The 25,460-nt window shown below is 45.5% G+C and overlaps 1 protein-coding gene across 5 annotated transcripts in view; it reads right to left on the bottom strand.

Moving 5' to 3' along the window:
* Positions 1-25,460, bottom strand: part of JPH1 (junctophilin 1) — a 111,431-nt gene that overhangs the window by 20,487 nt on the left and 65,484 nt on the right. For all 5 annotated transcript variants that reach the window (XM_054019123.1, XM_054019124.1, XM_054019122.1 and 2 more), the window contains exon 3: positions 23,920-24,038. In XM_054019123.1, the coding sequence (XP_053875098.1) occupies positions 23,920-24,038 (119 nt within the window). The remainder of the gene's footprint in view (positions 1-23,919; positions 24,039-25,460) is intronic.

Here is a 25,460-nt window from a genome sequence, read left to right as displayed (position 1 = left end):
GCTGGGCCGCGGGGTCGGGAGCCGGGGGGTGCGCTGGGCCGCCGGGGCCGGGATCCGGGGGGGTGTGCTGGGCCGCCGGGGCCGGGAGCCGGGGGGTGTGCTGGGCCGCCGGGGGCCGGCCGGCAGTGCTGGGTGGGCCGGGGGTGGTCGGCCGGGGCCGGCACCCCAGGGCCCGAGCCGACCCAGGCTGGAGCCGCTGGGGGGGCCAGCCTGGGCCGCACCTCCTCCCCCCACACCCCCCCTTACCTGCTCAGGCTTCCCGCGAATTAAATGTTCGCGGGAAGCAGGGGAGGGGGCGGAGACTTTGGGGAGGGGGCGGAGTTAGGGCGGGGGAGGGGGCGGGGCTGGGGGCAGGGCCAGAGCCCCGTGGAGTGTCCTCCTTTTGGAGGCACAAAATATGGTAACCCTACCTTATGGAGGCTAGCTATACCAACAGCGCTAACGAATGCTCTACTCCTAATGTGGCTGGCTCCCTGCACAAGATATGCCCCTTGTGTCCTTTTTCTCTACTTGCATTCCTATGCAGGCCCAGCCACAATCCTTAATATTTTATCCTTAAGTGGTTTGGGTGGGAGGTCTACAAAACTACAAAGTAGTATTATCATTACATACTGTATGCAGAAATGCTGGTTTGAGAGTCACTTGGCATTACCTAAGAGACTAATTGGATAATAATAATTGGAATAATGGTGACTAAAATATAAAGATCCATGTACTGTTTACTCTAGAGACTAGTTTTGAACTGTGTTTGCTCTTCAGTAGAGAAGGGAATCTAAGCTCTCGTCTACACTACTCGCCGGATTGGCGGGTAGCGATTGATCTATCGGGGATCGATTTATCGCGTGTAGTGTAGACGTGATAAATCGATCCCCGATCGCTCTTCCGTCGACTGCTGAACTCCAGCAGTGCAAGAGGCTGAAGCAAAGTCAACGGGGGAGCTGCGGCCATCGATCCCGCGACGCGAAGTAAGTAATTTTAATTCCATCTAAGATACGTCGACTTCAGCTACGCTATTCTCATAGCTGAAGTTGCGTATCTTAGATCGATTTCCCCCTCCCCAGCGTAGACCAGGCCTAAAGCATGACAAACAAAACACACCTGTATATACAGTAAACATTGTTCAGTCTTTCCTTCTGTATAGACTTATATTAAATTTAAAAAATATTTAAAGGTCCTGTTCAAAGAGAAACACTGTACAAATAATTTTCTAGAAAAAAGGCACCACTTTAAAACCTGGAGAAACCTAGCGTGGAAGAATTAAAATGGTGCAATTTTATATAAGCAGGGTTTTGTAGAAAAAGAAAAGATGGCAACTCTCTATACAGAATCTAATGTCATTCAAAGTACAGTACATGATGACAGTACATAATTCAATTTCAGAGTATTTCAGTGGTAATTATCAAGCAAACACTTATTCCTGTCTTAAACTGGAGTGCGTAATTATGTAACATCCCCTAACTTATTTTATTTCTATATAACTGATTAACTAATAATAATGATAGTTGCTTTTGGACCCAGTAGATTTAATTCCTAGGTAATGAATGACATTTCTGTTCACTTTAATGATAATAAGTGTAATTATATTGTGTTAAGGCTAAATTCTGCCCTGAGATGTCCACACAATGCTCCCAGAATTTGGTTCCAATCCTCACCCCAAACTGTCAGAGGTGTAATGATGACATTATCAGATCCATTGCTCACTGAAGTCAGTGCAGTGCCTAAGTGAAGAAAATATTGCTAATATTTGTATTACATCCATGCTTAAAGTGCACAACCAAGATTGGTGCCCCACTCTGCTAAGCAGTGGTTGTATCCATAGTAAGAGAGACACTGAAGAGCTTCAGAGGGTCCTGTGGCACCTTTGAAACTAACAGAAGTATTGGGAGCATAAGCTTTCGTGGGTAAGCTGTAAACCCTTGCATCTGAAGAAGTGAGGTTCTTACCCACGAAAGCTTATTTTCCCAATACTTCTGTTAGTCTCAAAGGTGCCACAGGACCCTCTGTTGCTTTTCACAGATTCAGACTAACACGGCTACCCCTCTGATACTTGACTGAAGAGCTCACAATCCTATTATACAAGACAGAAAAAAGGCAGCAAAAGGAAATATCAAATCCCCATTTTACAGATAAGGAACTGAGGCACAGAGAGATCATGGCCTCAGTTTAGCAAAGCACTTAAGCATATGCTGAACTGAATAGTCCCACTGAACTCAATAGTCAGTTGTCAATGGAACTGTGCATGTGCTCAAGAGCTCTACTATATCATGGGCTAAGTGATAGCCCAAGGTCACAAAGAGTGTCTTGGGCAGAACAGGAATTGAACTTGCATCTCCTGAATCCCAGTCCAATGTCTGAATAACTAAAAGGCCATTCTCCAGTTTGGCCCTCAGAAACAAAACAGATACACTGATATGTCATACCACTGTGGATTAGTTGAGAGTTACATTTAGTGAATTAAAAAGTAATTACTACATTCATTCTGGTCTGGAAGACAGAAATACTAAATAATTATCAGGTAAATACACAGGTCTTTACTGTGTTGTACTCTGGAGCAAAGCAAGAGCACACTGGTTGTAGCGAAAGCTGAAGCTCTAGTTGTTTAAAAAACTGAATAATCTTTTTTGAACAGTGTATTACAACTATTGATTGCTGTTCACTGAGGAATAAGTTAGTGAAACTCCTATGACTTTGTTATCCTGTGAGATCAATGTTTTTCTGTAACACTACAGCTGCCAACAATATCTGTTCTGTCAGTGAGAATTATTTTATATGCTACTGAATATTTATGACTAAAGTCTGACTTCAACCTGAACTCAAAGATGTATTATTAGAGGGTCCCTATCCTGCAGATCCCCAACATGGAGAATGCTCATAGACTTCAGCAAGACTTTCTCATGTTAGAGACTTGCAGGGTAGGACCTTTATAGGTAAGCAGTTCTCAGAAGTCAGGATGATAACTGTGGGGGAAGGAAATAAAAATAATCCCTCATCAGTCTCTTAAACTAAGTATTTCAGTGAGTCAGCACTAGGGTGAAAATAACTGTATTCAGTAAACTTTAGAAAGACAGGATTTTTTTATTACTTCATTGTGGATGTGAGTATGTGGAGGGAGGAAGAGCTATAATTAAAGTCTTTGGTGCCTGTTTTATTTTAATATTTCGAAAGGTTAAATTACACGAAAAAAGAGCTTTTCCACTGCTAGGCAGCACATGTCAATGGATGGCTGTTTAGAGGCATATGTAAAATGAATTGCTGGGGTCAGTGGACAGTTTTGTCCACATTACCACTTACTATGGTTGTGGATTTATTTATATTTGGTGAGATTTGCTGGCAGTATCTGTACAGTGACCAAGGACTGAATGGAATTGGAGACTAATGATTCAATCCTTCAAGGTGCTGATCTCCTTCAAGTAGTAAACACCTTGCAGGATCCAGCACTAAAGTATTCTTCTAATGTCTAAAGATGGTTTCCCATTCCGGGTCATATCTGAGGCGTTTTGATGGGGAACACTGTAGAACTAGCACCTTTCAGTGAACTCAATTGTACAAAAAAATGACAAAATAACACAAACTACTCAGTAACATGTTCCATCTTGTTCATATGATATAAACAATCAGACTGTTTGCACAAGCTCTGAGCAAGTTTTGAGTAACACAGTCAAATCAATGGTTACAGAAACAGTACAACTTCACTTGTACAGCATCTTTCATAATAACTGAACCTGAGAACACGGTTCATACAATTGTGTAGTTTAAAAATGAATAATAGCAGAAGGAGGGAGAAATGCATGATCTAGGCAAAGGTTTAGAATACAATTTCAGCTGGGATTTGAAAGTAAAGGGATAGTTGATGACACAGCATTCAGTGCTGTTTACAAGGAACCTGAGGTCAGAAGTTGATTTGCATTTTCAGCCTCTGGCTGGTTAGTCAGTATACCCAGGATTTTTAAGTCCCAGTCAACAGTGTGCCCAGGAAGTCATTAAACTTTACTTCTCTGGATTGGATTTTAAAATTGTCCTTGCCTGCCTGGCAATAATATATTTTTCCTACTTGCTAGCTCTAGCATTGAGATGTCTCAGGGTCAATAGGTTTGCCCAGACAGGCAAATTAAAAGACAAAAAGCCATGTCTATGCTACAAAGTTTGGTCAATGCAAGTTACTTTGGTGTACAGCCGACAACCTTTGTATATTGCTTGGGTCCATGCATGCTTGGGTGCGTGCTTTGGTGCTGCAAGTACTCATCACAAGTGCTTGCATCCATGTAAAATGTGGTGCACCACGGGTAGGTATCAGAGTTTGTCCTGCCGCCATCTGACACAATGCCTTGTGGGACATCTTTGCCATGGTTTGTGAAATACCAGTGATTCACCCAGGGATTTCTGGGAGCTGGGGTCAAATTCCTACCATGCTACTTTCTCTATTCCATAATGTTTTCCACAGCACACAACTTTCATGCTGGTTGCAAAACTCCCATAGTCCTGCATGCCGCTTTTCAGTCTCTGTCATCTCTTTGGCAGAAGCATGGACTCTGAACAGCTCAGCACAATTCTCATGAAAGTTGCTAATACAGAATGCACAATTCTCCGGTATTTGCAGAACCTGAGCAAGTACTATTATAACTGGGATTGTAAAGAGGAAGACATGGAGATGTTCAAATGCAGAAACTGGATGATGATGGAAAAAAATGCCAGTGGATTTCTGCTTCTGGTCTCAAGAAATGAACACCGATTGGTGTAATTGCAGCATAAGGTACATTTGGGATGACGAGTAATGACTGCAGAACTTTTGGATGCAAAAGATCACATTTCTGGATCTGTGTGCTAAGCTCACCCAGACCTTCAGCATAGGGACACCAAAATGACAGCTGCATTGTCAGTGAGAAGCAAGTGGCAACCATGCGAAGCTTGCAACGCCGGACTGCTATCAGTAGTGGGCAATCAGCTTAGAGTTGGAAAATCCACAATGGGGGCCGTTGTCATCCTTGTGCGTAAGGCCATTAAGCATCTCCTGCTACACAGGACTGTGACCCTGGGTAATGTAAAGGACGTATGGATGGATTTACAACACTGGGGTTCCTGAATTGCTGTGGGTTGGTAGATGCACACATATCACTATTCTGGCGCCAGTCCACTTTGCCCCCGAGTGCATCACCAGAAAGACATATTTTTCCATGGTTAAGCAGGGACATTCTTTCCTGACCGCTGGATTACCATTGGTGATACTGAAATAGCAATAGCTATTCTGAGGGGCCCGGCCTACCCCTTGCTCCCATGGCTCATGAAGGTTTACAGTGACCACCTGCCCAGCACCAAAGAAAGTTTCAACTACTGGCTCAGCAGGTATAGAATGACAGTTGAATGTACTTTTGATACATTGAAGAGATGCCAGTGCTGTTTACTCAGTAGACTGGAATTCAGCAAGGCAAACATGCCCCTGGTTATAACTGCACATTGTGTACTGCATAATATCTGTGACGTGAAGGGGGAAAAAGCTACTGCCACACTGAAGGGGTGAAGTGGTCAGGCTGTCTGCTGAATTTCAACAGCCAAAACCCAAGGCTATTAGAAGAGCCAACTGTGGAGCTGTGTGGGTGAGGGAGGCCTTACAAGAACCGTTAACAGTCAGCCACAGTAATGTTGTCTGATGCTTTTATGAAATAGGGTCTCTCACGTGTATAGGGCTGAGTCAAAGAAGGGGACAGACTGCAGCAAGGCAGAGATGGCTGCCAACAGGAGGGTCTAGGGAGCACTGACCATGGAGTTCTCCAATGATTGGAAAGGATGCTGAACGCTGGATCTCTCGGGATGTAGGTCACTAATGCTCTGCAGCATCTGAGTTTATTGCCTGAGCAAACCCATTATGCCCTGGTGCACTTCCACAACCCTCCCCCTGCCCTCCACCCCACAGAACACAACTTCTCCAGCTGAAACTATTTTCCCCCTAGATTTGGGATTCAAAGTCTCTGGCTAATTGTGCTGCTTTTTTTAATCATAACTCTTCCTCCCCACTCCACATAGGAGGCAATAGTGATGCCAGTGCCTGCCAATAGCTCTGCTCTTGCCTTTGAACATTCTTTAGGGTATCCTCCAGATCTGATGTTTGTATGTGGAATTGTTGTGCCTGGACAGGGCAGCCCCTTGGCATGAAACTTCAGAGGTGAGCCAAAATATCTTCTGAGGTCAGTATGACATAACATGATGTTGTGCCATGGCAGATTGTGCTATAACCCAACAATGCCATGTCATCATGCTGTGATGTAAATGTCACGATGCACAAATATGTCTGAGGACAAACTTTAAAAGGTGGCATCCCAAAATCCCCATTTGCCTCTAAAGCAGTTTCATATTCACCTCGCCCTCTCTCATAAAGTAAGAGAGGCTACTTTAATTTTTAATTGCTGCAGGCCTTTAGTTACTATGTACCCCATGTGCAAAAACCCATGTATTCATTATGCTTAAAAAATATAGTACCTCAAGTTAGCCCTCTGAAATGCTTGCTTTATTTCTTTTCAGAACCAATATCATAGTGCACTACAAACAACTTCCATGTAATTTTGCTACAATGCCTAATTCTTTCAAAACCACTACTGGTGCTTAACTCTCCCGTGACACCCATGAACAAGATGGGGCTTCTTCCAATCTTACAATCAAACACACAATTTGGCCTCCTTCTAGCCAAACTCCAAAAGTGCTTAGTCACTTAGTTACAGGCCATGTACAGGCCTGGTCAAGGTCAGTTCCCAAGTCTGTCATTTATTCTGCTCTGCTGTTGACATGCTGGGGATAAACTGTTGACATGGATTGGAGACTGGCTGCTGCACTTCTAAACCTCCTGCCTTTCAGAGATAAATACATTATAAAACGGAAATGACTTTGTTAGCATAACATAACGTGATACTTAACTCACAAACCGTAGGAACGTATTACAAAGGTTAAAATTCCATCCAAGCATTACCTGACTTGTCAAAAGGGTAAGGGTGTCAAAAATGTAGGTGAACTTGCATAAAATGGTCCAGGTTGTATGCAACATCATGAACTTGCAACTCAAACAGCATGGTAAACAAGTTTATCCAACAGTGAAAACTTTGAAAGGTAGCATTTCTCAACCGTTCAATGCAATATCAAATCCTCACATCAATTCCTGCAAAGCTACCTTAAGCACGAGTCTCCCTATCATTCACTTAATTGAGTACAGTATTAGGCAGGATTTTTGCATGTAATATCCGTAGCTGTTTTCAGATTAGTAAAAAAAGACCCTAATTTCTCATTATTCAAAATAAACCCTAAAAACAACATTTTCAAAAAATTTCCCAGTACATATTTACAAGATGAACAATATGTATTAAGGGACTTGATCTGATGGTATAAATAGTAGAATAGTGAATCTCTCAAATGGCTATCAATAAACACTTAAGTGATAACAGTGTTTGTGCCCCTTCTCTGTTTTTTGGGTACGTCTACACTGCAATTAGACACCCGCAGCTGGACCGTGCCAGCTGACTCAGGCTCACAGGGATCTAAGAGACTGCTTACCTGTAGTGTAGACCTTGGGGACCCTCCCATTTTGCGGGTTCCTAGAGCCCGGGCTCCAGTCTACGCTGCAGTTAAACAGTCTCTTAGCCCAAGTCAGCAGGCATGGGCCAGCCGCAGGTTTATAATTGGAATGCAGACATACCCTCTATGACTATCCTAGCAAATGTCTAAAGGAGAGCAGGAGGAATGTTTGTGTAAACAGCACATTTTGAACTCATGTGAGTATCTGCTCTGTAAATTAGGGTCTAATCCTGCAATGATAGGCCCCTACACATCTATGGAGCCCCATTTGGAAATACTTTGCCTGGATCTGGATCTGATATGAAAGATAGGGTGACCAGATAGAAAGTGTGAAAAATTGGGACAGCAGATGGTGGGTAATAGGCGCCTAGATAAAAAAAAGCCCCAAATATCAGGACTGTCTCTATAAAATCCGGACATCTGGTCATCCTAATGAAAGATGGCATTGCGTGTAGTACATTTCTCTACAACACCACGCCGGGACATTAGTTCATTGTCTCAGAGGAAAGAATGGAACTTATTGAATCACCAACACTGCTTCCTGAAGGCACTTTGTTTTCCTAAGTATCCCTTTACTAACCAGGACTGACTGTACTTGGTTTATATTTGACAAGATCATATTCCAATGAGATATGGCTGCTGGGGCAGGACAGGCTTAATTTTTCCTGGCCGAATAACTTACATATGCTGTAATCTTTATGAGTGCCACTGATTTTTAAAGGCTCACTTAGCCCCTGAGCTACTCCCCCATAGGCAGACACCTTGATATGGGACAATTGACAAGATTATAAATAAAGTTTTAGGCTTTGCAAATATAACAGCAATCCTTTTAAAAATATTTAATTTCATTTGGGCTTCTTGGGGGCACAATGCAGTTATTAGAACCTCTGGTCATTTATTCCTTTTTACAATTGCCTGAAGAGTAACCCTTGGTCATATTTTGTAAAATCTGAATAAATACATAAAGTTTTAACCAATATTAACTAAAGCAGCATAATGGTATTCTGTTCTAAAAATGGTTTTGTATCAAACAGAAAAGCTAATGCATGCTCTTCATGATGTGCTGATTTTGCAGGACGGACAGTAGGGAAAAGAAGTAAATATGTATTTGTCACTAAAATAAGCAGATATGACTGAATATATGCAGATATATGGCATAAACAGCTGTTTTTACAGTCAGTTGTCACAGTAGAATTACACACTGATTTTTGTAACATTTCTTTGAATATCTTCCAGCTTGTCCACATCTTTCTAGTATCGAGGTGCCCCCAAATAACCTTAGTATTCCAGGTGCAGTGTCACCAGTCACGTGGAGAAGGGACTAATACCTTCCTTCTCCATGACGTGCTGCCTTTGCATATACAGCCTAAAATAGCATTAGCTATTTTGCTGCCATATCACATTTCAAGTGCATGGGTCTGATTCTGCTCCCAGGAGAGTTTGGCAAATGACTTCAATGGGCGTACGATCACGTCTCATATCTAATATGCTGACTCCTGTCACTGCTATGTTTCTTTGATATTATTACTGGTGGTCAAGTTTCTTCCTTTCATTTTAAACATTTAGGTTGATGATTTCAGCCTTATGTGTTAGCTTGGTTTTGTCTCAGATAGTCAAATTGTGAATCCCTTACTTGCACTGGTGAGCAGTTACTCATATGAGAGTGGTAATATTGATTTCTGTCCCCCAGTAATTATTTCCAGTCCATATTTGTAACTTCAAACAACTACTTTGTTTTTCTCTGTCATCACTTGCACTTGCATTACTTCATTTTACTATCACTGGCTGATTTAAATATATTGTGTGCCTCTTCTACATTTAATTAATGGAGATACTAACAAGGATCTACCACTGCTTCCTATGTCATCTCATTAGATGTCTCCTCCCTGAACTCTCTGAGGACAAAAAAAAAAAAAAAAAAAAAAAAAGGGTAATGGTAAAATGACACACAATTTTCAGTCCATGTGCCAATGCTCATATCTATACCAATTTTATTGTTTTTTTAAAAAAGAGAATTACTAAATTAGTAGGCAAGGGAATGCAGTAACTGTAATATCTTGTTTTAGCAAAGCATGGTTTTACAGTAGTCTCTTGCCAAGTCATATTTGAAAATTTCAATAGAGCTGGTCTGGTATGTCTTGTTCTTGAAAAAGCCAAGCTGTTTATTGCTCATGGTTCTGTTAACCTAGAGAAGTTCTCCCCCCCTCACTCCCTTAACATGTGTTGCATAACTCCGTCAAAGATCTAGTTGAACTTGGGCACTTCCAGACTGTTGTGAGGGGATTCACACACTGAATCCCCATGTTCATTAAGCCTCTGGAGTGTGAACAAAATCCAGGCACTGCCCTTGCTTGGGGTAGGCACACTCAAAGTGCAAATTCTTTGTCTAGCACCCTCCCCTCCGAGCTGAGACCCCATGCTCTTGACTTAATCTCATGAGAAACACACGCAACTTAATACAAAAATAATAACCCTTACACACATTTCCCTGCCTTAGTTTCCTCAGCACTCTAGAATATTCTCTGGGGTGTCCAGGATCGTTCTGCTGAAGCTCAGGTCTTGACTTCTGAACCATGGAGCCTCTCTCCCTAGGTCAGCTTGCGTTTTCTGAGTTTGGTTGGTTCTGCAGTGAAATCTAGTCCTCCTGCTTTGAAAGCATGCCCGTCTCTTCACATCTCCTGCCCAAACTTCCCATGTCTCTCTCCAAAGCCTTCCCCTTAAGAGTCCTTTTAAAAACTCTTGCTTTGTCCCTTTGTTCTGTTGGAGGATTTTCCACTTGTTCCACTTCCTCCTCCCTGCAGACAAGTTGGAAGAAGTAGCTTTTTCCAGCCTCATCAGCCAACCTGTCATTCAGGTGTTTCATAGTAACAACTTCATAATATGGACCAGAATTCATAATTTGTACAGACAGATTCCCCAAACTGTCACAAACTCTACCAGAGACTTTTATGTGACCCCCCCCCTTCCGTCGTGATGTTGAGCTAATGGATTTGCATAGCTGTACTGGCTCCACTGCCTGTTGGGCCACAGATCACGACAAAGGAGGGAGAAGAATTTGCCTCACTGCATGTACAAAATGTGTAATTATAAGCCAAGTAACAAGTTTTCCTTCCTGCACATATTTGGACTTGGAGAGGGGTTGTTTAGTTAACATGCCCTGAACGAAACCTGGACTTTTGGATTGCTACTGGGGATTAATATTTACTATTCCAAAGCAGAGATTATTGAGTAAATTAAACAGAGTTGTTCTATACAAAATAAGAGCAGCTGTTGAGCCCTCAGAATCTCTACAAGGCCATGTAGGCTCCATAGCACTCTGACCAATTTAGAGAAAATATCAACATGAACAAGAAGCGCCGAAGAAAATAAAAATATCCACCATGATGAGATTTACAGCTGTATGCAGGGAGTTGAGATCTGTAAATTCACAGACCAACCCTTGGGCATCTCAGGTCCATCCATCTACCTACCACAGCCAACAGAAATTACTGCAACCTTAGTAATACTCCGGGTATATAGACTGACCAGCCTTAGGCCAAAACTACAACCAACTGTGTGTGTAAGAAATTTTAAACAAGAACAAAATATGCAATGTGGAGGTGGGAGAGAAACGATATCTTTCACTACTGTGGGGTGCTCTCGACTCTCAGCCCATCTCTCACTGTATCATTGTCCTTCTAGTGCTGCAAGGGGTGCAATCATCCTGTTTATGAGGAGAGGATTTCTGAGTTGATGGCTGGGTGGAATTGCTCACGAGGAAAGCCTGATAAATTCTGACTTCTAACCTGGGGAAACATTCAAGTTGAGTAGCATCAAAACAAACCCCTGCACCCCCATTGAGGTTTACTGTACCCAGAAGATGAGGGATACTCCCCTCATGGACTACAGGAAGATTGGAGAGAGGATGTTTAACAAAATTGTAATAGTAAAGGCTCCCCCCCCCGAGGCATCAAAACAGCTTCCTTAAAAACAGATGGCAACCCCTCCCCAAAAGGGAAAATGCTGATAATCTGAAGCAACAACAGATCCAGACGCTGATCTAACTCATAGGTTGTAGCTCAGAGCACTCATTATGCCTTTAGCACTTCAGTGAGCAATATTAGCTTGAAATTCAAAACAAAGAAGATGCAGTGTTGTTCCCTCAAGATTCTGCTGTGTCACCATGGAGGTACACAACATAGTTCAGATATGAGTGGTTTTATCTGCAAAATACTCACTGTTTTGGACTCATTATGCAAGATGCTGATCTCAGTTACATCAGTTTTCCATAAGTATAACTTCAGTAACAACTCCTTGACTTCAGTAATAACTTCTGATTCTGATGGGGGAGGAATAGCTCAGTGGTTTGAGCATTGGTTGCTAAACTCTGGGTTGTGAGTTTAATCCTTGAGGGGGCCATTTAGGGAACTGGGGTAAAAATCTGTCTGGGGATTAGTCCTGCTTTGAGCAGGGGGTTGGACTAGATGACCTCCTGAGGTCCCTTCCAACCCTGATATTCTATGATTCTAGTGCAAGATCAGAATCAGGCACACAGTCATCGCTGACTATGGTATAACAGAATTCATGCCCCGTTTGCATTAAAAGATGCATTGCTTCTCCCCAATGTGATTATGTGAGAATCTCAGTTTTCGTTTTCCAAAAAGTGAATTTCTAACCCTCACAGAACTACCACCCCCTAGACCAGGGGTGGGCAAACTATGGCCCGGGGGCCACATCCGGCCCACCAGATGTTTTAATCCAGCCCTCGCGCTCTCACATGGAGTGGGGTCAGGGGCTTGCCCCCCTCCAGCTCCCACATGTAGGGTCAGCCAAGGGGCTCCACACACCGGAAACCACAGCCAATGGGAGCTGCAGGGGCGGTACCTGCGGACAGGGCAGCGCACAGAGCCGCCTGGCTGCGCCTCCACATAGTAGCTGGAAGGGGGACATGCAGTTGCTTCTCGGAGCTGCTTGAGGTAAGGCCCTGGGGCCAAAATGTTTGCCCATCCCTGCCCTAGACCCCTAGCAATACCCCTTTGCTGTCTGCAGTGCTAGAAATCAGATTATGCATGCTCCTAGCATGAGTGGGCTAAGAGGCAGGGCTTCTTGTTCACCACACTACTTATCTTTGCAGTCACACTTGTGGTACTGTATTCCCAATATGCAAATACTAAGGTAACTAATTACAGAAAAGGTAAATGTCAGGACTTTAATGGTATTTCAATATTCACGATTCAGACTGACATCTCACTTTTACAATATGCTAGTTTGTTTTACTGCTTTACTCCCTTTTCAGTCTCCCTCTAAACTACAGTATAACAGTTAGACGGTTTTGACACCTGCTGGTGTCTGTGTAAAATGAGTGTAATATTTAAATATGAAAATAGATACATCTAATTGTTCAACTGGAATGTAAGAGGCATCATGCTAGGGGGCAAGCTGAAATTGTTTCATTTCATAATTGTAAATTGCACCCCACATTGTACCAGTATATACTGAGTAGGAGGCAAGAGTTTGAGGACTCAGAATTTAAGAGTCTGATCCAAAGACTCTCATAGATTTCACTGGGTTTAGGCCTCAGGAGAATCAGATTGGATCTGGTTAAAAGAGAAAAGACACAATAATCAGTTGTTTAAGGAGAAACGTCTGCATTTCAAACGGGAGACTTTAGCCTTCACTCTGTTTCTCTTTCTTAAATAAGACTGTTGATATCCCATTTGCACTCATGTCTGCCTTGCTGACAGACTGCTTGCTTATCACACATACAGTTCTAGCCAAGAAGAGGGTAAAATTACATTTTCCCACAATATCTTTTTTTCCCCCAAGACAATTCAATGTAATGAAAGGCTGTGTCTTAACTAGAGTCATGGAGATTGAGAATATCTCATGCTTCATTATCTTTCAGTAATACCTAATGGGACTCTATGGAGATGCTGTAAACAATACTGTAGGCTTGGGCAACTGAGAAATTGCTATAACGGAGACAACAATGGAGAGTTTGTTTTCTTTTAAACATGCATAAACCCATGAACCCATATTTTGAATAATGGCTCTTGGAGAGGGATATATAAATATTATTATGGGCGTGCCTTGTTTATTATTGTTAATGATGTATGGTAATAAGAAATGGTGCTCTATCAGTCATAGCTATGCTATATTGGAAATACTTAAACATAACACTGCAGCGTACTGTGAGGTTCAGAACTGGATGATATCAGACAGACGTGATCTATTTGAGCAAAACATTCAGAACTTTCAGCCTGAAACCGGATATGTTAAAATTAATGCACCTTTGAGGAGATTCAGAGCTACACAATTCAACACAATGCAAATCCTATGCTGTATTGCGGATGATGTGGGATACTTAAAATTTGGTCAAAATCTTTGAATATTTCAGTCCCTTAAAACAAAGCTTTTTAAGAAAAGGAGCAGAAATTAAAATATACATCTCACATGTCTGGAAATGTTTATAATGGATTAGGAAACTTAAAATCAAGATTCATAAAACCTGCTCTTTCCATCTCTAACTACACAGGTTGTAAATGTTCCCACACAAGAGACTGACTCAGCAAAAACTTTCTAAAAACTATTACGTGATCTACCTGCCTATGAATTTTCCTCTTCTGTTCTCTTGCTGGCCATAATCCTGCCTGCAGAATTGGGGATGAATGACATAGCTTTGCATCACGAATGTCACAAGGACCAGGGGAGGAATCCTTCCACCCAGATCGTAGATGGGCAGTAAACTGCTCTACTGCTGCACTTCATCCTAATGACTGAAGTAGCCGACATATTCTGGCAAACACACCTTTGTGGGAGGTTTGACAGAAGGATATGTATAGCTGCAGATCCCCTGAAGAACTGAGTGCTAAGATGTACAAGGGGCACGTACCCCCTGCAGACTCAATACTGTCCTTTCTTCTCTTGTACAGTAGTGAAACAGAGTTCTTTTGCAGAGCGTCTCTACATCTGCGGAGGAGGGGGTAAAGATTTGCCCCACATAATTGGAACAAAACAGTTGTAAAATAGAAATTCTTCTTGATGAGAAATGGATCCTCTTATACCCCCTTTACACCAAAATCAAATCATGTTAAATAACATTACTTTTGATCTCCAGGTATGCAATGAAAAGGAACATCTCAGGCAGATAGAAGCCTTGTCCAGGAGGCCAGGATTCACACTGACACACTTTAGCATTTACTGTCTGGCTATTAGGGCCCCTTCTGTCTCCCAATGTTGGGAGCTTCTAGCACCTCTCTTTCTGTAGGCTTACATACTCCCTATTATCCTCCTCTAGCCTATTTAATTTTCACAAGGTCCCTGTTTCCAAGTTCTTACGTTACTCACTCATGGAGAGGTATTAACTGGGCCTATTCAAAAATATTACTATTATGAGTATTGGATGTGGCCAAACAACTTGAGTAAATCAAAGCCTATTAAAAATTTAAAGCACATATATATATATTCAAAGCAATGCAGTCCTTTCAAGAAATTTGTTTCTGTGACTTTATTCTGAACCCTTGATGTGTGAATGTATTCAAAATTTAGATTAATTTTTTTCTGTCCATACGCCTTTCTACACTTGTTTGCTTTACATATACCAGTATATAATCCAAAATGAACTATTATAAAAGAAACTTAGAAAATCAAATTTAAATCATTATTATTTGACCTTTTATTGCTTTTGTAGTCTGTAAGCTAATAGTTACATAACAGTTACATTAATGTCACTTTGCACTCTAGAGAGACCAAACTGCCTACCTAAATTGTTCATGTGAAAGACTGCACTGTGTTTAAGCCAGTGATTCTCCTAGATCAGTGGTCACCAACCCATTGTTTGCGATCGACTGGTCGATCCTGGGGACTCTCCCAGTTGATCGTGCTCTCCGGTGGTGTAGCGGGGCTGCCGCTCAGGCCGACTCCCTGCCTGCCGCAGCCCCACACCACTTCCAGAAGCGGCCAGCACGTCCCTGCAGCCATGGGATGAGGAGGGGTCTCCGCGTGCTGCTCCTGCCTGCAAGCACCGCCCCTGCAGCTCCCATTGGCCGGGAATGGGGAACTGTGGACAATGGGAGCTTTGGGGGAGGTGCCTGCAGAGAAGGGCAGCGTGCAGAGCCATGTGCTCCCCGCCCCCTCTCAGGGGCCACAGAGGCATGTTGGCCCCTTACAGGAGTGGCGTAGGACCAGGGTAGGCAGGGAAACTGCCTTAGCCTCACTGCACCGCCGACCGGGAGCTGGCCGCAGTAAGTGCCACCTGGTGGGAGGCCACACCTCAACCCCCAGCCCTGAGCCCCCTCCCAGAGCCTGCACCCCATACCCTCTCCAACACCCCAACCCCCTGCCCCAGCCCTGCCCCCCCTCCCAGAGCCATCACCCCGCACTCCCTCCTGCACCACAACATTCTGCCCTAACCCGTCCTGCACCCAAACACTCTCCCAGAGCTTGCACCCCTCACCCCCTCCTGCACCAAGCCCCTGCTCCAGCTCTGACCCCCCCTCCCAGAGCCAGCACCCCGCACCTCCTCCTGCACCCCAATCCCCTGCCCCAGGCTCAGCCCAGCGCCTCCTCCCACACTGTGAACTCTTTGGCCCCAGCCCAGAGCCTGCACTCCTCCCAAACACCAACCCCCTGCCCCAGCCCAGTGAAAGTGAGCAAGGGTGGGGAAGAGTAACCGACGGGGAGATGGGGGATGGAGTGAGCGGGGTGAGGCTTTGGGGAAGGGGCAGGGTAGATCCTGGGTTGCCCTTAAATTCAAAAAAGTGAACTTAGGCGTAAAAAGGTTGGAGACCACTGTCCTAGATACACGCCTTTACTGCAACATTTGAAATCATTGGGAGCACTTCCAGGATGTGACCTTATACCGATCTTAGGAAAATACACACACAAGTAGGGTAGAAATAGCAATAGCGTATCCTGTATTTATATTATATAGAAAGGTTTTGTCAAAACAAAGAAACTACTCTTTATAATCATGAGGATGTATTGTAGTTTGAGATGTAATAATAAATTTCTTTGTTTTGGCTCAATTTTTTTTTTTTTTTTGCAGACTAAGTTCCAAGATTATGAGAATAAAGCATGCTGAGACCAAAAAAAATAAACTCATTTTAAAATAAAGTTTCAGAAGATCATGAAATGTGTGGTTTCCCATGTATTGTCTCCGCATGTGTATCCCGGAAATCGTTCTGAGCTTATGCTCTGGAAATGAGTGTAGTTGCAGGTACTGGAAGGCACATGCAACTATGGAGCCAGGATGCTAAGCTGCCTTATTTCCAGTGGTTGGTGACTTTTGGTAAGGAAAGAGGGAATAGGTTGGTGGTAAGAAAAGGTCACAGGGTGAGGCCGCTGGGAGATTGTGGGAAGGCACTGGAGGACTAGTGGCCTTCAACTGCAGGGTTACAACACACTACAGATAGCTTGAGTGGGAAGCTCACTTGAGGTCTGCCTTACTCCCTGAACCATGTTAGCTAACTCATGTGATTTCAACCATATCCCATAAATGAGGGAGGAGGGTTTTTTGTCTTGATAGTGGGACAAGTTAATAGGAAAATTGAGCTATAACCTGGAGTGAAGACAAGCCCTAGAACAGAGGTCCCCAAACTGTGGGGCATGGAGAACATTCGGGGGGGGGGGGTGGAATGCGGCTGAGGCCTGGCCCCATGCCCACCATGGCCCCAGCCTCGACCTCTTTACCTCTGTCTGTGTCCCAGCCTCCCGGAGCTGCAGCCCGGCTCCCAGCTCTACCGGGGGATGGGGGGTGCAGGAGGGGGTGGGAAAGGAGTGGACAGGGGTAAGGTGGGGCACAAGGTAAAAAGTTTGGGGACCTCTGCCCTAGAAAGGTAATCAAAGAGCTGTAACTCTTGACTAAGGGGGGATATGACAGAGGTCTATAAAATCATTAATAGTAAGGAGAAAGTGAATAGGGAAGTGTTATTTACCACTTCACATAACACAAGAACTAGGGATCACCCAATGAAATTAACAGGCAGCAGGTTTAAAACAAACAAAAGGAAGTACTTCTTCACACAAACACACAGTCAACCTACGGAACCTGTGTCAGGGGGACGTTCTGAAGGCCAAAAGTATGGCTGGATTCACAAAGGATAAGTTAATGGAGGATAGGTACATCAATGACTTTCAGCCAAGATGGTCAAGGACACCCCAGGCAAAAAAGCCTCCCACCGCCCCGCCGCTGGGGAGCGCGGCAGGGGAGGGCGCCAAGCCCGGCCGCGACCCCGCTCTCTCTTATTGGACATTATAAGAGACCAAATAATATTCTGAAAATACATATTAATGCTAGATAAAAAACAGTTACCCACCTTTTCGTAACTGTTGTTCTTCAAGATGTGTTGCTCATGTTCATTCCATTTTAGGTGTGCACGCCCACGTGCCCGGTTGTTGGAGATTTTTGCCTTAGTGGTATCCGTAGGATCGGCTGTGGTGCCCCTTGAGTGCCGCGCTCATGCTAGGGATATAAATAACGTATAAAAACAAAAACCATGTACCCGATTAAAATTCTATCGGTTACAAGGTTAAACGTTTAACTGGGGAACTAGGAGTGTGGGGTGAGGGGGTGCTGCAGCACCTCCACGTTTTACGTGGGACTCCGCTGCTGGCCCCACACCTGGGGACCCCGGCACACCCGGGGTCCTGGCTGCCAACCTGCACCCAGAGTCCCAGCTGCCGGGACTCCGGCGCACCGGAATGCCGGGCACAGGCGCAGCAGAACCACGGGTGCCCGGGCTGGCAGCCGGGACCCCAGTGGAGTTTAATTGTTAACAGAAACCGGTTAAACTTTTACATCCCTAGCTCATATGTCAGTATATCAGGCGCAGCTGCCCCTACACCCTCCCAGTTCCTTCCTGCCGGTAACTCCGATAGAGGGCAGGAGGGCGGGTAATGGAATGGACATGAGCAACACATCTCAAAGAACAGTTACAAAAAGGTAGGTAAGCAGTTTTTCTTCTTTGAGTGCTTGCTCATGTCGATTCTATTCTAGGTGACTCACAAGCAGTGTCCATGGAGGTGGGCTCGGAGTTCATGGTCATGCAGCTTGAAGCACTGCTCTGTCAAAGACAGCATCGTCTCGAGTTTGCTGGGTAAGTGCATAACAAGATGCGAACATGTGGACAGACGACCAGGTAGTGGTCCTACAGATCTCTTGGACTGGTACCTGGGCCAGGAAGGGCGCTGACAACACTTGCGCCCTAGTCGAGTGTGCTGTCACGATTGCTGGCGGAGCAACTTTTGCCAGCTCAAAGCAGTAGCCGATGCAGGCAGTGATCCAGGATGAAATCCTTTGAGCAGACATTAGGCGACTTTTTAGTCTGTCTGCCACTGCAATGAACAACTGCATTGACTTTTGGACGCCTTCGTTCTATCTATGTAGAAGGCCAACACCCTTCCGACGTTCAGGGAGTGCAGCCTGAGTTTCTCATCTGACATATGAGGCTTTGGAAAGCAGATGAGTAAGTATATGTCCTTTCCTGTGTCGTATGAAACTGGAAAACTATCTTAGGCAGAAACGCCTGTGCGGTCACAGCTGGACCTTATCCTTGTAGAAGACCATATAGGGCGGTTCTGAACCACCCTGATCTCGGACACCCTGTGGGCCGATGTTATTGCAAGCAGGAACGAAACCTTCCAGGCGAGAAGCAGGAGAGAGCAGGATGCCAAAGGCTTGAAGGGAGGCCCCATGAGCCTCAACAGCATGAGATTCAGGTCCCAGGAGGGACGGGATCCTGGATGTGCAGGTAGAGATGCTCCAGGCCTTTCAAAAACCAGCCCGTCATGTCGTGAGCGAAGATTGATCTGACTTGGAACGGAGGGTGGAAAGCCGAGATAGCGTCCAGGTGGACCTTGATCAAAGATCGGGACAAACCTTGGAGTTTGAGGTGCAGCAGATAATCCAGGATGTCCTGCAGCGAAGCCTACGAGGCCATTCCGAGGCCCAGCCCGTGAACGTTTTCCACTTGGCCAGGCAAGTCGCTCTGGTGGAGGGGTTTTCCGCTACCCACAAGACCTGCTGAATCTGGGCTGAGCATTCCCGTTTGTCCGCATTCAACCATGCAGTAGCCATGCTGTCAAGTGCAGTGCTGCCAAATTTGGGCGCAGCCATGTGGCCCAACAACTGCAGCAGATGTGAGCCGTGGAGAGCGGGTGGTTCTTCACATGGGAGATCAGGTTTGACATGTCCTTAAAACGCGCTACCAGAAGAAAGGCCCTGGCTCGCATGCAGTTGAGAACTAAACCAATGAACTCTATTCACTGGATTGGCCTTAAGGTAGATTTTTTCTCATTTATTATTAACAGGCCCAGGTTGCGGCAGGTGGAATTCTCCAGACTTAGCTCCTCTGCACTTGTTCCCGAGACCTGCCCTTGATAAGCCAGTTGTCGAGATACGGGAAGATCTGGACCCCTTGACGTCTCAGTTAAGCAGCCACTGGTACCCTACATTTTATGAACACCTTTGGGGCCGATGAGAGGCCAAAGGGCAGTGCCGTGAACTGAAAATGGCATCCGCTTACTATGAAACATAGGAAATGTCTGTGACCTTGGAATATGGAAAGAAGCATCCTTCAAGTCAAGGGGAGCATACCAGTCTTCTGGATCCAGGGAGGGGATGATGGAGGCCAGGGAGACCATGAGAAACTTCAACTTCCTGAGAGACTTGTTGAGGTGACGCAGGTGCAGAATTGGTTTGAGGCCCCCTTTTGCTTTTGGGATTAGGAAGTAGTGGGAATAGAACCCCTTTCCTTTCAGGTCCTGAGGGCCCTCCTCCACACCCCCCCCAAGTACAGGAAGTTTTTGACCTCTTGAACGAGGAATTCCTTGTGAGAAGGGCCCCTGAAGAGGGACGGGGCAGGGGGGGTAGGACGGAGGGGCAGCCAAGAATTGCAGGGTATAGCCCCGAGATACTATGTCCAGCACTCAGCGGTCTGAGGTGACCCACAACCAGACCGAATGGTAGGGACAAAGATGGTCAAGGAAAGAACAAGGTGGATCCGGGGAGCTGACTAGGTCGTCGCTCTCGAGCACACTTTCAAAATGAGCACTTCAGACCCCCAGGATGCTTTGCCGGGTTGGGCTGTGTGGGTGAGTGGGAGCAGGAAGGGGCGCAACAACCAGAGTTTGTGTCTTTATCCCTTCTCCTTTCAGACCCCTGATGAGACTGCCAAGCCTTGGTGGCAGGGGTGGCCGGAACTTCTTCCTCGCAGACTGCGGCATATGCATACCTAGCGAACGAAGGGTGGCCCGAGTTTTCTTTAACCCATGGAGCCTCGCACCCATTTGCTCCACAAAGAGACAGTCCCGAATGGGAGGTCCTGGATTTAGGTCTGCATTTCTTGGGACAGGCCAGCCGTCTGAAGCCAGGAGCTGCGCCTCATGGCCACCGCCGATGTGACCACCCTAGCCACCGAATCTGCCGTGTCCCAGGCCATTTGGAGAGACCACCACACTGTGACGGTACCCTCCTCCACCAGGGAGCCGAATTATTGGGCCAACCCTTGAGGGAGGGACTCCTTGAACTTACAGAGGGAGTTCCATACGTTAAAACTGTACCTGCCCAAGAGGCCTGGTGGTTGCAGGCTGGCTACTGAATACATTTTCCTCCTGAAAAGGTCTAGTCTTTTGGCCTCTTTATTTTTGGGAGTTGAACTGGTGTGTCCCTACTTGTCCTTTTTGTTGTCCACAGAGACGACCAGCAAGCCCGGAGGTGGGTGGGTATATAGGTACTTAAATGCTTGGGCCAGGATGAAGTACTTCTTTTTGGCCGTTTTGGAGGTGGGAGGGATGGACGATGGGGTTTGCCAGAGGGCCTTGGCAATTTTCAGGACTCTGTCATGCACTGGTAGTGCCACACGGGCAGGGGTAGAGGCTGAGAGCACACCGAACAAGGTGTCCGCTTGCTCAGCCATCTCCCTCCACCTCTTGCCCAAGTTCTCTGTCACCCATTGAAGCAGGGCCTGGTGTTCCTTAAAATTGTCCAGTGGGCTGGCCCTTGAGGGTCCCGTGACCGCCTTGTCCGGAGAGGATGATTGTACAGCCAGGGGAGGCCCCCGGACATTATCTCCCATGGGGAAGGGGTTTTGGGGTAGGCACTGTCTCCTCTATCCTGACCTCTGAGCGCATTTCATGCACTGAGCCCAGTGCCATCATGCACTGAGCCCAGTGCCATCAACTGTTGCTCCAAGGGGGCGGCAGATAAGCAGTGCAAAGGGGGCACTGGCATCACCGGCATGCCCCATGCACTCCAATAGGGCCACTGGCCAGGCTGCCAAGGTGGAGTCTTGCTGAGGGGCTGAACTGCCCTTCCATGCTGGAGGAATCTTCTTCTGGTGGCATGGCAGGGCCGTCACAGTCTGTGCTTGCCTGCTGACTGTTGCCGCCGGAGACTGGTGCTTCGAATGGGAGGACCAGTGCCGATGTCGTGGAGACCAGTGCCGGGGGGACTGGTATTGCGACGGGGAGTGCTCTCACGGGACAGGCAACTGAGATCTGCACCGGGAGGACGACCAGCGGGAGGGCAAACGGTGCCTGTAGTATAGTGACCGGCGCCTCCCCCTAGGTGATCCATGTTGAGATGGTGGAGACCGTGAACGCAGTGCCAGTGACCAAGGGCAAGCCCCAAAGGATCTGGACTGTGACGCCAGAGATCTGCGGCACGGAGATGGAGAGCGCTGCCTTGGCTCAGGGGATCAGCGGCCCTCCATTGTCCTCCTGGGGGTCCTGGTAGCTGGTTTGTCCTCGTAGGGAGCTTTTGCTGTGTCCTGTGGCACACGCGGTGCCAACAGCGCAGGCAGAGGCCTCTGTTCTGTTGGCACGGGGGGGAGCTTGGGAAGGTGTCGATGTCACCACAAGTTTGGGTCCCCTCCTACTCCTGGCAGTCGGTGGTGGATCCTTTAAGGAGTTAAGGGCCCTGACTGGGGAGGCACGTCCACATGGCTCTGGAGTGGCTGGGTTGCCTGAACTGGGTCTTTTGCCCAATGCCCCATGGCCTTTCTTGCCCGGTGCCGGGGAGCCATGTTTCTTAGTTTTCTTTTTGAGTAACGGCGACGGGGAGCGGTGCTGGGGATGCGCTACACACCGAGGCTGAGGTTCCAGGGGTCGAGTCCGGCTGGGATGGCTCGGAAGCCAGTCAGAGGGCAGCCTCTATGAGGCGAGCCCGCAAACAAATAGCATGTTCTTTCTGAGTCCTGAGTCGAAAGTTTTTACAAATGCAACACTTGCCCTTTGCTTGTGATTCCCTCAAGCACTTGAGGCAGCTGCCATGGGGAGCGCTCACAGGCATAGGCTTAAACCCCAGAGACTGGGGCATGCCCTGCCTGGGGTGAAGTCCCCAATGGAACTCTGACTTCTAACTACACTTAACAACTACTTACCGCTAATATGAACAACTATTTACATGGCCCTAAGGCTCGCAGTCAGAAGAGATGAAACCGCTAGCCCTTGCTATGTAAGCAAAGGTGTTCTGATTAACCACCACGGGCGGTAAGAAGGAACTGAGAGGGTGTAGGTCAGCGGCGCCTGATACATCGACGGATGAGTGCAGCACTCAAGGAGGGGCACCACAGCTGACCCTACAGATACCGCTAAGGCAAAAATCTCCGACAACCGCGCACGTGGGCACGCACACCTGCAATGGAATTGACATGAGCAAGCACTCAAAGAAGAATTGAAGTTCTTTTTGGTCTACAGGTTTTTGAATCTTTTTTATTTTCATCAATTACTTTTTAAATGACATTTGAAGGACATGTTTACCTAACATATGGTAAACATTCCAGTGCTTCTTATTATCCCCTCTCCACCACATGGCCAACGAATAGGTGCTGTGAATGGGCAGATCTACAGGTGGGAAATTGGGGTGGAGCAATTTTTGTGATACTTTGAGTACTGGGACTAACACATTTGGGTAAGGGTCAGACACAATCTAGCCCTCTGTTTTTTTACTTAGTTCTTAGTCCAGGCAAAGCTGTCACTGACTTCCCAAGATTCAGTAACGATTTCAGGATTTGGCCTGTAATGAACATGGCATAGAAATAACTCTGAAAATTCAGTTGTATTATGTTTTCTAAAGACAGAGTCAGACTTACTCTAACTTCAAACTTAAGGGAGACACAGCATACTCCTATAACCTCTTGACACTGACACTCCAACAGTGAAAGGTTTTATAGAAAGTGCTATTTGTTACCAAATGATAATACAATAAAAACAAAACCCTCTTGAACAATAAGTGCCCTTCATTGCCTACACACAACTATGGTTTCTGAGTAAGTGATGAAATTAAAAATGGGATGAACTTTTTAATTTAACAAAGAACCCTTTAAAAAAATATAAAAAGGAAAATATCCCCCAAACAAAACCAAACCAAACCAATCAAAACTTTACCTGGTTGGTAGAAACTTGGTGACAGTTCTCTGGCAACTGCTCTTGCAATATCACTTTCCTGGCGAGCAGCCTGAGCAGCCTGATCCGCAGCATCAGCTTTAGCTCTTGCATGCGCAGTTCTAGACAGAGCAGAAAAGGGTTTATATGCATAGATGCCTTTTTGTTAGTTGCATTAATACACCAGAGAGCAAAGTATTATTGTCTCTGGAAAAGAAATGATGAAGCATAACCAGAGGATTACGCCTGTTGATTGTGAATAACTGCAAAACAGCAAACCTTCATACAAGTTATCATGACCCATGAAGACTACACAAAATAATATTGGGACAAGTATTGGTCTGCTACAATCAGCCTAGGTTGGAAGTGAATGGAAAATATTTTTGTTTGATGCTTTGGGGAATTTTTCTTCAGTCTGCTGAGCTGAAATTTATATAAAGGTGATTTTAATGAAGTACAGTCAGTAGGAAATATGGCTGTGATGTTGTGCAGTCTATATGTTTTTATAAAAACATGATAATAAGCGAATATAATGTAACTGGGATAGTTTTAGAAAAATATGGTAAAAAGTGAATATAACGTAACTGGGATATGCTTCATGCAAGAGGTCTCTTGTAAGGTATCATTACAAAGCTTATAATCTACTGAGTGTGATCATCCGATTTGTAGAAATGTACCACTCTTGTATCTAAAACTAGAAATATAAAATATAACTCTGAGGGCCTATTGCAATTATGTAAAGTGTGGGCCATTAATGATGGTTTGGAATCTTGATGACTCCCATTGTCTGCAGAGTCTTCCTGTATATGTGTGTGTGTGCTGGCAAGTGAGTAATGAAGTCTTGCAGTGACATGTGATCATGTCACCTGAACTGGAATTCATCTTTAACCTGGTGCTTTTCCAGTGAGGGGGGGGTGGAAACCCAGAGGGACAAAGGGTTCCCGCCTTATGCAAAAGATATATAAAGGGGTGGAACAGAACAAAGGGGAGAGAGAAGCCATCATGAAGAATCCCCTAGCTATCACCTGAGCTGGAACAAGAGCTGTACTAGGGGAAAGAATTGTGCCCAGGCCTGGAAGGTGTCCAGTCTTAGAAAAAACTTACTGAAGCATCTCTGAGGGTGAGATTATCTGTATTCAGTTTGATTAGGCATAGATTTGCGCATTTTATTTTATTTTGCTTGGTGACTTACTTTGTTCTGTCTGTTTCTACTTGGAACCACTTAAATCCTATTTTCTGTATTTAATAAAACCACTTTTTATTTAGTAATTTACTCAGAGTATGTATTAATACCTGGGGGAGCAAACAGCTGTGCATATCGCTCTATCAGTGTTCTAGAGGGCGAACAATTTATGAGTTTGCCCTGCATAAGCGTTATGCAGGGTAAAACGGATTTATTTGGGTTTAGATACCATTGGGAGTTGGGCATCTGAGTGCTAAAGACAAGCACACTTCTGTGAGCTGTTTTCAGGTAAACTTGCAGCTTTGGGGCAAGAGATTCAGACCCTGGGTCCGTGTTGGAGCAGATGGGAGTGTCTGGCTCA

Source organism: Malaclemys terrapin, chromosome 2, assembly GCF_027887155.1.
Source record: "Malaclemys terrapin pileata isolate rMalTer1 chromosome 2, rMalTer1.hap1, whole genome shotgun sequence".
Classification (NCBI taxonomy): Eukaryota; Metazoa; Chordata; order Testudines; family Emydidae; genus Malaclemys; species Malaclemys terrapin.
Note: the sequence above shows the minus strand (reverse complement) of the source record. Positions and strands in the feature narration are given on the sequence as shown.